The sequence below is a fragment of the Pipistrellus hanaki genome, assembly GCF_964339955.1.
Source record: "Pipistrellus hanaki genome assembly, chromosome: 2".
NCBI classification, from domain to species: Eukaryota; Metazoa; Chordata; class Mammalia; order Chiroptera; family Vespertilionidae; genus Pipistrellus; species Pipistrellus hanaki.
The window spans coordinates 8,193,851-8,205,906 of NC_140504.1; the positions used below are offsets into that span (position 1 = coordinate 8,193,851).

The 12,056-nt window shown below is 50.6% G+C and overlaps 1 protein-coding gene across 1 annotated transcript; it reads right to left on the bottom strand.

Annotated features, from left to right (window-relative positions):
- Window positions 1-672: 672 nt before the first annotated feature.
- Window positions 673-10,243, bottom strand: SPATC1L (spermatogenesis and centriole associated 1 like). Its single transcript, XM_084872231.1, has 4 exons — window positions 9,996-10,243; window positions 4,625-4,957; window positions 1,671-1,822; window positions 673-1,271 (listed from the first exon to the last, which is right to left on the bottom strand). Exons 1-4 carry the CDS (start codon window positions 10,195-10,197, stop codon window positions 945-947), a joined length of 1,014 nt encoding a protein of 337 aa, XP_084728357.1. The 5' UTR covers window positions 10,198-10,243; the 3' UTR covers window positions 673-944.
- Window positions 10,244-12,056: the final 1,813 nt, after the last annotated feature.

Here is a 12,056-nt window from a genome sequence, read left to right on the forward strand (position 1 = left end):
TAGTAGGGCCCTAGCCGGTTTGGCTCAGTGGATCAAGCCTGCAACCTAGGTATGTGCCCTTGACCAGCATCGAACCTGAGACCCTGTAGTCTGCAGGCCGATGCTCTATCCACTGAGCCAAACCTGCTAGGGCAGTGGTCGGCAAACTCGTTAGTCAACAGAGCCAAATATCAACAGGACGACGATTGAAATTTCTTTTGAGAGCCAAAAACCGACTTCTGCGCATGGGCCACAAGGTTTCAATCACACTGTACATGTGCGCCCGCACGTGGTATTTTGTGGAAGAGCCACACTCAAGGGGCCAAAGAGCCGCACGTGGCTTGCGAGCCGCAGTTTGCAGACCCCTGGGCTAGGGCAAACTTCCTAACGTTTGAACAAGGGGCCTGCGTTTTCGTTTTGCCCAGGGCCCAGCAGAGTCCGCTGCCATCCTGCCTGCCCCCCTGAACCCTTGCCTCAGGCTCTGCTTTTGGAAAAAATCCAGAGTGACACAACCCTCTGGCCCTTTCAAGGGGAAGGTCCTTGAGGATGGGGGGGGCTGGGGGCCCTGCCTGAGCCTCAGCCCTTCCCCCTCGGGGCCCTGTCCGGGTGTCAGTCCACAAACACCAGAGCCGCCTCCTGTGTGCAGCCCCAGCCACGACCAAGGCGCTCTTAAGCCCCCAAAGAGCCGAAGGTAAACAAGTAAACAGATGATTTTAATAAAGGGTGACAAGTGCCACGCGGGTGTGGGCGCTGGCGGGGCTGTGGGCGCTGGGGGCGCCCGGCCGGTCCACGAAGGTGCCTGCTCTTGCGCTGCGTGCCCGCCTGTGGCCCGGGGCTCGCCCTCGGCGGACACGGCCCTGCCCCCGCTGGAGGGGGCGCACAGGAGGCGCGGCGGCCCCCAGGTTTGGAATTTGGAACAAACGCGTTTATTGCAGGACAGGCGTGGCGGGCGCCGGGGCGCCGGCTCACCAGGCGAAGAGCGGCTTGCTGTCCTCCTTGGAGAGCTCGCACAGGCAGTTGAGCAGCAGCAGCGAGTCGCCCAGGAACTTGGGGGGCACGATGTCGATGACCAGCTTGCGCAGGGCGGCCGGGCTGCTGTGCAGCGGGTTGGCGCGCAGGTCGGGCCGCTGCTTCAGGATGCCGTAGGTGTTGATGAGGAACTCGCTGAACACGGGGTGCACCTCGCGGTTGTAGCCCAGCTTCTCCAGGCGCGCCATCAGCGTCAGGTAGCGGTGCGTCAGCTCCCGCAGCTTCTTCTCGTCCACGGAGCCGTCCAGGGACTTGACGGATGTCTGGGGGAACACAGCGCATGGGGAAGGCGGGGCTTGGCCACCGGGACCCGGCACGGAGGCCAGGGTGGGGACGGTGACCAGATGGGCAAACCGGCCCAGGGCCAAGCTCCCTGCCACAGCATGCTGAGCCTCCCACTCTCCCCTCCAGCAGACGGTGTCAGGGACAAGAACAGGGCCCCATCCCGGGCGAGGCCCTCGCATTCTGTGGCCCCGGAGCCACTCCTGAGACTGTCCCAGGCCACAAGGCAGAGGTGCTCATGGCAAGGGCTCAGCACACCCCACGGTGTGTGTCCTGGACCCCCCTCAGGTTCCCCCAGGCCCGCACAGGGTATCACCGGTGACCGGCAGGGAGGAGACCCTGAGGCAGGACGGTGACCCCCACGGGACCAGGAGGCACACCTGCTTGATCTTCTCGGGGATGTTGGACACGGTGAAGCCATAGAGCCGGGTCACCCCGGGGAAGACGTAGGCCAGGATACGCCTGTCCAGCTGGAAGGCGATCTCCCCGACGATGCGCCCGTCCTTCTCGGAGCTGGTGAAGCTGTGGATCTCTGCGGGGGGCAGGGGAGGACATGAGAACACGTATGTAACGCACATAACAAGTCTAGTCTGCCTGGCTGGTGAAAGGAGAGATTTTTTTTTGTCGATCTCGGCAACCTCTGTGCCTTGCAGGCTGGCTTAATGTTTATTTGATGGCAAGACTCCTTTTCTACGTTTGTGCAGAGCATTGCTGGATTGGCAGGAGATTCTATTTTTAGTAACTTCCCAGATGTTGTCGGAAACATGGACCACCCTTCCCCTCCAAGTCTCCCATCTCATATCCCCCCCCACTCACAGCAAACATTCTTAACAAAAATTTAGCAAATTGAACCCAATGATACAGAAAACGATAATGCACCCGTGACTGAGCGGGATTTGTCTCAGCAATGCAAGGGTGGTTTTAAAATTCAAAAATCAATCAATGTCATTTACTGTATCAACAGATGACAAATGAAAATCAAGTGCTCAAGATGCAGACAAAGCATTCAACAAAGTCCAACATCTATTTATGATAACTCTAAGCAAACTAAAAATTAAAGGCAATTCATCAACCAGATGGAGGTATATACAAAAGCCTTAGTGAACATCATACATAATGGTGACAAACCGAATGCGTTCCCCTAAATCAATAAAAGAAATGACTTCCCACTGTCACAATTTCTAGTCAACATTATTCTAGGGGTTCTAGCCAATGCAACAAGACAATAAAAACAATTAAAGACATACAGATTAGAAATGGAAAAAAAAAAAATAACCTTGACATGATCATCTATCCCAAGGAATCTTTTTTAAAAGCTGCTAGAACAAATAACTGAGTTCAGTAAGGTTGCAGGACACAAAGATGCATTTTCAGGATTCTCCACAGGAAAAAAAAAAAAAAGAAAGAAAGAAAAAAACAGAACCAATAGGGATTGTGTGTGTGTGTGTGTGTGTGTGTGTGTGTTTGTATACATATGTATGTGTTTATTATAAAGGCTCACATGATTATAAAGACTGACAAGTCCCAAGATTTGCAGGTGAGTCATTAAGATGGAGCCCAGGATGGGCTGATGATATAGTTCCAGTGTGAGTTCAAAGGTCTGAGAACCAACAGAATCAATGATGTCCAGAGGCAGCAGGCATGAGACCCAAGATGTTTCCATTGGAATCCAAAGGCAAGAAGAATTCTCTCTTCTTCAAGAGGGGGGTCAGCATTTTTGTTCTATTCAGGCCTTCAACTGATTGGATAAGGCTCACCCAATTAAGGAGAGCTATCTGCTTTACTTAGTCTAATGATTTCAATATTAAACTCATCCAAAAACATCCTCACACAAATACCCAGAATAACGCTCGACCAAATAATCTGGGCACCTGAATAAATGGAAAGATATAAAATGTTCATGGATTCTGAAAACTCAACATTGTTAAGGTGTCATTTCACTGGAAACTGATCTACTTAATCTATGGATCCAGGACAATCCCAGCAAGCTTTCTTGTAGAAATGAACAAGTTGATTCTAAAATTCATATGGAAATACAAAGGTCCTAGAATAGCCAGAACAACTTTGCAAAAAGAGAACAAAGTGGAAGAACTTATACCATCTAGTTTATGGTCTTATAAAGCTACAGTAATTGAGACAAGATGTATTGGAATCAACATAAACATAGAAAAATAGAACAGGCTGAAGAATCAAGAAATAGACTCAGACATATCTGGATAACTGATTTTTGACAAAAGTGTCAAGTCAATTCAATGGGGAAAAGATAATTTTTTTTTCATCCAAAATTTTCTATCTTAGAGAGAGGGGAAGAGAGAGAGAGGAATATCGATGTGAGAAAGATTGACCCCTGTACGCACCCCGATAAGGGATCGAATCCGCAACCTGTGTATGTGCCCTGGCAGGGAATCTAGCCTGAGATCTTTTGGTATACGGGATGACACTCCAACCAACTGAGCCACACTGACCAGGGCAAGGTCATCTTTCTAAATACCGTTGCTGGAAGAAGTGGCTACCTAATGTAAACCTCATACTATATACAAAAATAAGCTCTAAATGTAAAACCTAAAACCATAAAACTTCTAGAAGAACACATTGGAGTGAAACTTTTTGATACTGAGTTTGGCAAAGATTTCTTAAATAGGACACAAAAAGCATGAAATATATATTATTTAAAAAGTCAATAAACCAAACTTCATCAAATTAAATTATATTGCTCTTCAAAAACACAAAGTTTTGAACATGGAAAAGCTGCCGAAACTGGTTTGGCTCAGTGGATAGAGCGTCGTCCTGCGGACTGAAAGGTCCCAGGTTCGATTCTGGTCAAGAGCATGTATCTTGGTTGTGGGCACATCCCCAGTAGGGGGTGTGCAAGAGGCAGCTGATCGATGTTTCTCTCTCATCAATGTTTCTAACTCTCTATCCCTCTCCCTTCCTCTCTGTAAAAAATCAATAAAACATTTTTTTAAAAAAAAAGAAAAAGAAAAAGAAAAAAGAAAGAAAAGAAAAGCTCAGTCATAGGAACATGAATGTTTAAAAAAAAACAAAAAACTGAAAATGGAAAAGCCATAAACTGGGAGACCATGTTTGCAAAACATAGACCCAGAAGAGAACTTGTATCCAGATTATACCATGAGCTCTCACAACACAATGACATACAATCCAATGTTCTTTAAGTGAGCAAAGGGTCTGAACAGAAGCAACCCCGGGTCCTGGCCTCCCAGCCACACTCTCCTCCCTGTGCTGGGCGGGTGGAGAAGATTGGCCACCCAGGCCCGCCCTACCCAACTGCCGCCACTGCACCGCGTGCCCCCCGTGTGCCCCCTCGCCACCGTACCATTGAGGTAGTAGCTCCTCCTGGTCCTGTCCCCCGAGGGCAGGCTGCTCTCTGAGAAGCACACCTTCTTGGTTCGGGTCATCTCCCTGGGCTCCAGCGGGTCCTGCAAGGGGTTCAGGAGCGGGCACAGCTTCCTGTCGGTGCTGCGAGAGGCGTGCAGCTCCTGGGGGCTGAGGAAAGCCTTGAAGGACACCTGGGAGGAAGTCGCGCAGCCGGGGGAAGTGTCGTCTTCGTGGGAGAGGGGGGGGTGTGAGCACAGCAGGTCCTCCAGCGAGGATGTCGGCAGCTGGGAGGGCACCTCAGGGATGCCGGTGAACCTTCCAATATCTGGAACTGGGACAGGGAGGAAAAGGGAGGAGAGGTCAGGCTGGTGTTCCTAAAACATCCCCCAAAGGGTAAAGGACACTTTAAGGACGCTCGTACACCCCACCCCAAGCCCTGACACCCGCTCGCATCCCTCCCCATTCCCCTCTGGAGAAGGTGAAAGATGTGGGTGCAGCAACCGTGGGCCCCGCCCCTGCCCAAGGAAGCCACCAGCCTTGGGTTTATGGGCCCAGCAAGCATGTGTGCCTCGGGAGCTTCTACCCGCCATGCATCCACACCCAATACAGCGACCTTTACATGCTTTTTCAGGTCTGTGTAAATGGTATCAACCTCTGCCCGTTTTAGTCTGCAGAAAACCTTTTTGATACAGAGCATCTTTGTTGAGATTTGTCCATGTTGAGTTACTTGGTAGCTAACTGGTTCATTTAATCATTTCCTAGCACACACACAGGTACAGTGATTGTTGTTTTTTATATATGAGAGAGGAAGGGAGAGGGAGAGATAGAAACATCAATGATGAGAATCATTGATTGGCTGCCTCCTGCACACCTCCTACTGGGGATCGAGCCCGCAACCCAGGCATGTGCCCTTGAGCGGAATCAGACCCGGGACCCTTCAGTTTTCAGGCTGATGCTCTATCCACTGAGCCAAACCGGCTAGAACTAGCTAACTTAGTTTTCTACGACAGCAGTGTGATCCTGTATACACAGCAGCTTCTGATCACTCCGTGGTATGTACGGACCAAGCTGATGACACGTGACTTTTCCCTAACCGTTGGTGATATCGAACATCTTTTTAAAAAATAAAAAATAAAAACTGTTGTCGTTTTTTCAAATATATTTTATTTCAAATATATTTTATCTCCAGAAAGGAAGGGAGAAGGATAGAGAGTTAGAAACATCGATTAGCTGCATCCTGCACCCCTCCACCTGGGATGTGCCTGCAACCAAGGTACATGCCCTTGACCAGAATCGAACCTGGGACCCTTCAATCCACAGGTCGACACTCTATCCACTGAGCCAAACCAGTTAAGGCATGATGTTGAACATCTTGTGTGTCCATGGGCCGCTCAGGTTTCCATTCTGTGAAGTATCTAAGCCTCTTCTTTGCTCGTTTTTTGTTTGTTTATTAAATTATTTGTAGCAGTTCCTTTGGTATTCTGCATCATAATGTCTTGTTGATAATGTCTTCTCTCAATGGGTGCCTTGCTGATATTTTAACTCTGGTGTTTTGTTTTTTTTATTGATTAAGGTATTACATATGAGTCCTTATCTCCCCCCTCCCCTTTAACCCTTTTTTATGGTGACTCCTATCATGCAAATTTTGTTTTAATTTTAACATGTCAAGTTTAACCTATCCATTCCTCTGTGGTCTATAAGATCCTTTTCCACCCTTATGTCATGACTTTTTCTCCTAGTAATAAAACAAATATGTATATTTGAAAAAATAATTTTTAAGAGCTATATTACAAAATTAAATCCTAAAATGTGCCTACTACTCTATCCCCAGCAGTGCTTTTCTCAAAAAACATTTCTACAGAAGGAAAGTGATCAGTCTGAGGCCTGCCTCCTGCCTGCCCCTCCAGCCAGCACAGCCAGTCCCCGCGGAGCTCAGGGCCTCACAGTCTCCCGCCCAGCCCACTGCAGGGCCCAGAACCTGTCAGCGACCATCTTCCAAGAATTCACCCGGCATGAGTCATCAAAACCCGCTCAGTCCTGGGTTCTTCCCCAGAGGAGAGCGCATGAGTCATCAAAAACCGCTCTGTCCTGGGTTCTTCCCCGGAGGAGAGCGGATCCCAGTGCTTGGAAAGAGGGTTCTGTCCCACTCACCTCACAGACCTGGGGAAGAGCGCCACCTAGTACCAGCTTTAAAGGGATTTTTGTTGTCAGCTGGCTTTGGGCTTTGCTTTAAGCTTCGGTTTAGGAAATTGTAACTCCTATTATTCCCAAGGCTTCAATGAAGTTGTATGAAACACTTTAATAATTTTTAATCATCAGTCAAGCCCAAAAGACAGGTATAATTTTAAGCCACATTATAATAAACTATAAAGAAGTAACAAGAGTGAACAGAAAACTCTTGTCTCTTCGGGATTAAAAGGATTCTCCTGAGTAATGACCATATCAAAAATAAAAATAGGAAAACGTAATTATTGAGAACAAATGGAAATCAGAACATTAGAGTGTCACATTAGCATGAAATTATTTATCATGAAATTAGTAATGTAAGTTCTTTGCTTTTTAAAAATCACCCAAAAAGCTAAACACTCAAATCGAAATATGGGAAGAACTCTTCAGGAAAGCAAAACTTCAAAAACTACAAAAATGACAGCAGAAATACCCTGGAAACAGTTCTATGGAAAGTCCAATAAGGTAACAAAACGGTGGAAAGCTACTTTAGAGACACAGAAAATATACAGGGATAAAATTGAAAGTGAGAAAAGCAATTTAAGAATGACCAGTAAGGAAATGCTTGAACTAGAAAGAATTATATACAACTGTATATTAACTGGAAATCTTGATAAAAGGAGAGATCTTCAGGGAAATTATTTTTAAATGACTCAAAGAGGTAGAAAACCCAAAGGGACCAATAAAGAAAGAAGAAAAATCTGGAGGTTGTAAAATAATTATGCTCTAACGGGCTGTAGGGCTGGGCGGTTGGCGGGTGAATTCTTACAAATTCCCAGACAATGCATAATCCCTACATCATATAAGCGGGGCTGGAACACTGAAAAATTGAAAAATGGTTGACTGAGTGTCTAGTTTGTCACGACTCTGCTATGAAATCCCTGCAGAGAACCCACAGGAAGGAAACACAGCCCAGACTTGTGGGGGAACAGAGCCTGAGACCCTGAGCTGAGCCTCATCCAGACCCAGCAAAGCCCAGGACCTTGGGTCTCCCAGGGGAGCAGAACAGCGACACCCCACGGACAGGCCGAGGGAAGCCACCGAGGGCACCTCCCCCGGTGCCAAGGCAAGGTCATCAAAACTGAACCAGATGAGCCATTTCTCACGTTTTTGTTTTTTAGAAGTAAGGACTGGGAAGGACTCTTCCCTACCACCCAGCCTGCGTGTCCGCCACCCGTGGGCAGACAGGGCATCACTGCCCACCGCCTGCCAGGAGGACAGGGGGCAGGCTGCTGGAGCCAAAGTTCTGAGAGTTTGAGAAACAAGTGTGCACGCTGCCAATCTTGTCTAAAGGGTCACTTGTAAATAGTGTAGTCATAGACGTAGAAAACAGGGGAATGAATTGAAAAACAGTGGAATAAAAACAGCTTATGAAGAGGCTGGATGTAGATTGGGTGTTTACCTACAAATTGATGCTTTCCAAAATACATCAATTCTGATGACTCCAAAAATGCAATGGGGGGGGGGGGGGGGAAATCCGTAATTGTAAGAAAGAACATGAAGCAATCCCGGAATAAACTTACTGATAAATGTGAAAATTTTTATATGTGAAAAACAGGTAAAGAGACTTGGAAAAACTGTGCGCCAGCAAGCTTACTGGGTGAAGTCATCCATATGGAAGAATAAATAAGATCAAAATGTGAGAGAGAGAAAAAATAATGTGAAGAATAATTACTCCTGCCTCTGAGCTGATAACTCTACTTTAGCAAAACGTACCCTAAGGAAATAACCCTAAATATAAGAGTCGTTTTGCTGTGTTATTTATTGCAGGATAAGAAAGAAGTATAGCCAGGACCGGTTTGGCTCAGTGGATAGAGCGTCGGCCTGCGGACTGAAAGGTCCCGGGTTCGATTCCGGTCAAGGGCATGTACCTTGGTTGCGGGCACATCCCCAGTGGGGTGTGTGCAAGAGGCAGCTGGTCGGTGTTTCTCTGTCATCGACGTTTCTAACTCTCTGTCCCTCTCAATTCCTCTCTGTGTAAAATCAATAAAATATATTAAAAAAAAAAAAAAAAGAAGTATAATTTCAAACGTGAGAAAAAGAGTTCATTAAATTGTGTTCATGTGATTTTTTAATATCACGGTCAGTCATTTAAAAATATAGCAGCACAGAAATAACCGTGTCGCCGAAACCGGTTTGGCTCAGTGGATAGAGTGTCGGCCTGCGGACTGAAAGGTCCCAGGTTCGATTCCGGTCAAGGGCATGTACCTTGGTTGCAGGCACCAGTAGGGGGTGTGCAAGAGGCAGCTGATCGATGATTCTCTCTCAGCGATGTTTCTAGCTCTCTATCCCTCTTCCTTCCTCTCTGTGAAAAATCAATAAAATATTTTTTAAAACGAAAGAACCATGCCGTGATGTTAAAGGGAAAGAGGCAGAGGACTGTACGTAGAGAATACTAAAAATCTACTAAAAATCATCTCCACCCAGAACAATGAGGATTGCGTGAACACCCCTGAGAACTGAGGTGGGAGGCCCCGGGTGGGGCCGAGGGGACCTGCCACCCCTCTGGACCCTTTGAAACTGTGCGTTGTGCTTAAAAACCCAAGTGAAGGGAACAGCCCCACAGGAGGCGGGCTGGGAACCGTGCACACGCCTCCCCAGGAGCAGGCGTGGCTGCTTCCCGGGCTGGGCGATGGGAAGGCAGGGAAGGCAGCACCTGCTCCTCCGGCGGCAGGTGCAGGGGCCGCAGCCTTCTGGGGAGCATTCATCCGTGTCTATTGCCACATTTCCACCCCTCACAGCCTCTGACCCACGGATTTCCCGGCGGTCACCCCTAAGCTGGCCGCTGGGGCCCATGTCAGGCGGCCCGTGGTCACGGGGCACTGGGAGGGCGCTGTCTGTCATGGGGTCGGACTGATGGCCATGTGAACCCCACACGGGACAGTCTGCCCTCCGAGAGGGATGCAGGCAGCAGAGCCGGGAGGTCCTGAGATCACACCCACCCCGCTGTAAGCCACTGTGACCGCACTGTGTGCTTCTCGCTGATACACATCCCAGCTCAAGCGGCGAAGCCACCGCACCCCGTTTTCCGGGTGTGGACTTACAGACTCCCCTGAGGACACACAGCAGAATGAGCACCCTGAGGGAAGGAGGGGCCGGGAGCACCTGCAGGAGCAGCCCCCGCTCCCGGGCCCCGGGCTCACCTGCAGCCGTCGGGGAGCAGGCCTCGGGGAAGGCGGGCGCCTTGGGGAAGAGGAGGTCCCGGCTGCCGCGGCTGCAGCTCTCCTGGCAGCTTTCGTTCAGCAGGCGCTTGAGCATCTGGTTCTCCTTGAGCAGCCGCACCTGCTTCTTGAGGTCGGCGTTCTCGCTCATGAGCCTGCTCATCAGCTCGTTCCCCTCGGCCATGACCAGGGCGCCTCGCTCACGGGTGGGCCTGTGGCCCCATGGAGATGGAAATGCAGAGCCACGGCGCCGCAGAAACAGCCCCGACCAGGGTTCCACGAGGGCCCCACCTTCCGCAGCCTTGTGATGTCGCCTTAAAGAGGCGGCGCCCTGCCCACGGCCCCCCGCAGGCTTCCTGGGGGGGCCCAGACCGGGGCACGCAGCAGGCACCTCACACCAGGGAGGGAAGAGGGAGGTAGGGCCGGGCAAAGCCTAGGTGGGGGGCCTGGGATGCTCATGGGGAGGCCAGCCCGGCCAAGGAACACACAGGACCAGGCCTGACACAGGATGGTTCTGGCACCTTCTAGGAACAGCCAGGATATTGGGCTGAGGGGGTATCCCATTCACACCCTGGGAGTCCGCAGGCCCAGGGGGGACTCCGCCTTCACTCTGAGTGACTGTGCAGCCGCCCTCACCATCCCCTCACCCTGAACCTCCAGGCGACTTCCCGACCCCAGGCCCAGCCAGGCTCTGGTCAGCCCAAACCTGGGCAGGTGTCTGGTGCCCTGGGCCACACACTTGAGGGAGGAAGGGGCAGTGAGGACAGAGGGAGCCCAGCTTGGAGCCACGAAGGCCCCAGCCCCAGAAGCTCCAGTGGCTCCCTCGGGCTGGCAGTTGGAAGCCTCCTGCTGGCCACCTGCCCTGGTGGGAAGGGCCCGGGCGGCACAGCCCTGTCCTGCACAGACAGTGCGGAGTGTCTGACTCTGACCGTTACTGGCCCTAACTGAAGGCCCCCCTCCAGAGCACAGGGGCCATCTGGACCAATCACAGGCAGGCCTGTGGCTCACGGAGTCCTGCCTGAGCCAGATTCCAGCCACACACAGTCAGCGGGGCTCTGGGCAGCCCAGCCCGCCCAGCAGGACTCCACCGAGATGCTCTCCCCACACCTGCTCAATAACTAAGCTCTCTGCTGTTTCCTGGCTCCAACCATCTTGGTCCTGCTTTTCCAAAGCCACAAGGCAACGGACAGGTCGCCTCCTGACCCTCCAGGGAAGGGGCATAGCCAAGCTGACCAGACGTCCCACTTTTGGCGGGACAGTCCCGATTTTTAACAATTTGTCCCACGGCCCGCAGCGTTTTAAAGAATCTTTCCAAAAATCGGGACTTTTTTAAAACGCCGCGGGATGCGGGACAAATTGTTAAAAATCGGGACTGTCCCGCCAAAAGTGGGACATCTGGTCACCCTAGGCATAGCCCAAGAATGGAACCAGTGTGTCTTCCATCCCTTTTGCCCCAATGCTGCATCCCTGGCTCAGCATCAAGGCACTGGGTGCAAGTGGCATGAAGGGTGTCTCCGGGCAGAACAAAGCCCTTGTTCCCCAGACTGCCCACCGCCCATTATGTCACTTCAGGAAATGCAAGCCCGAGTCGTGGTCGGAAGGGCTCCTAAATCCCAAACGTCCCTACGCTTCCCCAGATGGACCAGTGTGTGGGCCCACCGGCCCTCACGTTAGAGGGAACTCTCCCTCCCCAGAGGAAGGGTGTGGGCGCTTCTGGGACCCAGCAGATGCCCCCTTCACCGGCCCCTCCCATCACATTCAAATCCCATGTCTTTCGCACCCCAAGAAACCCTTCTCGATACCACAGCCCCTTCAGCCTGTCAACATCCAGCCAGTATGCTGGTCCTGAGGCACCGACTTGCTATTGTTGTTCATCCTCACCTTAGGATATTTTTCCATTGATTTTTAGAGCATGGAAGAGACAGAGAGACAGAAACCTAGATGTAACAGAGACACATGGATGGGTTGCGTCCCCCATGCTCCTCAACCAGGTACATGCCCTTGACTAGAATCAAACCTGAGACCCTTCCGTCCCAAGGCCCA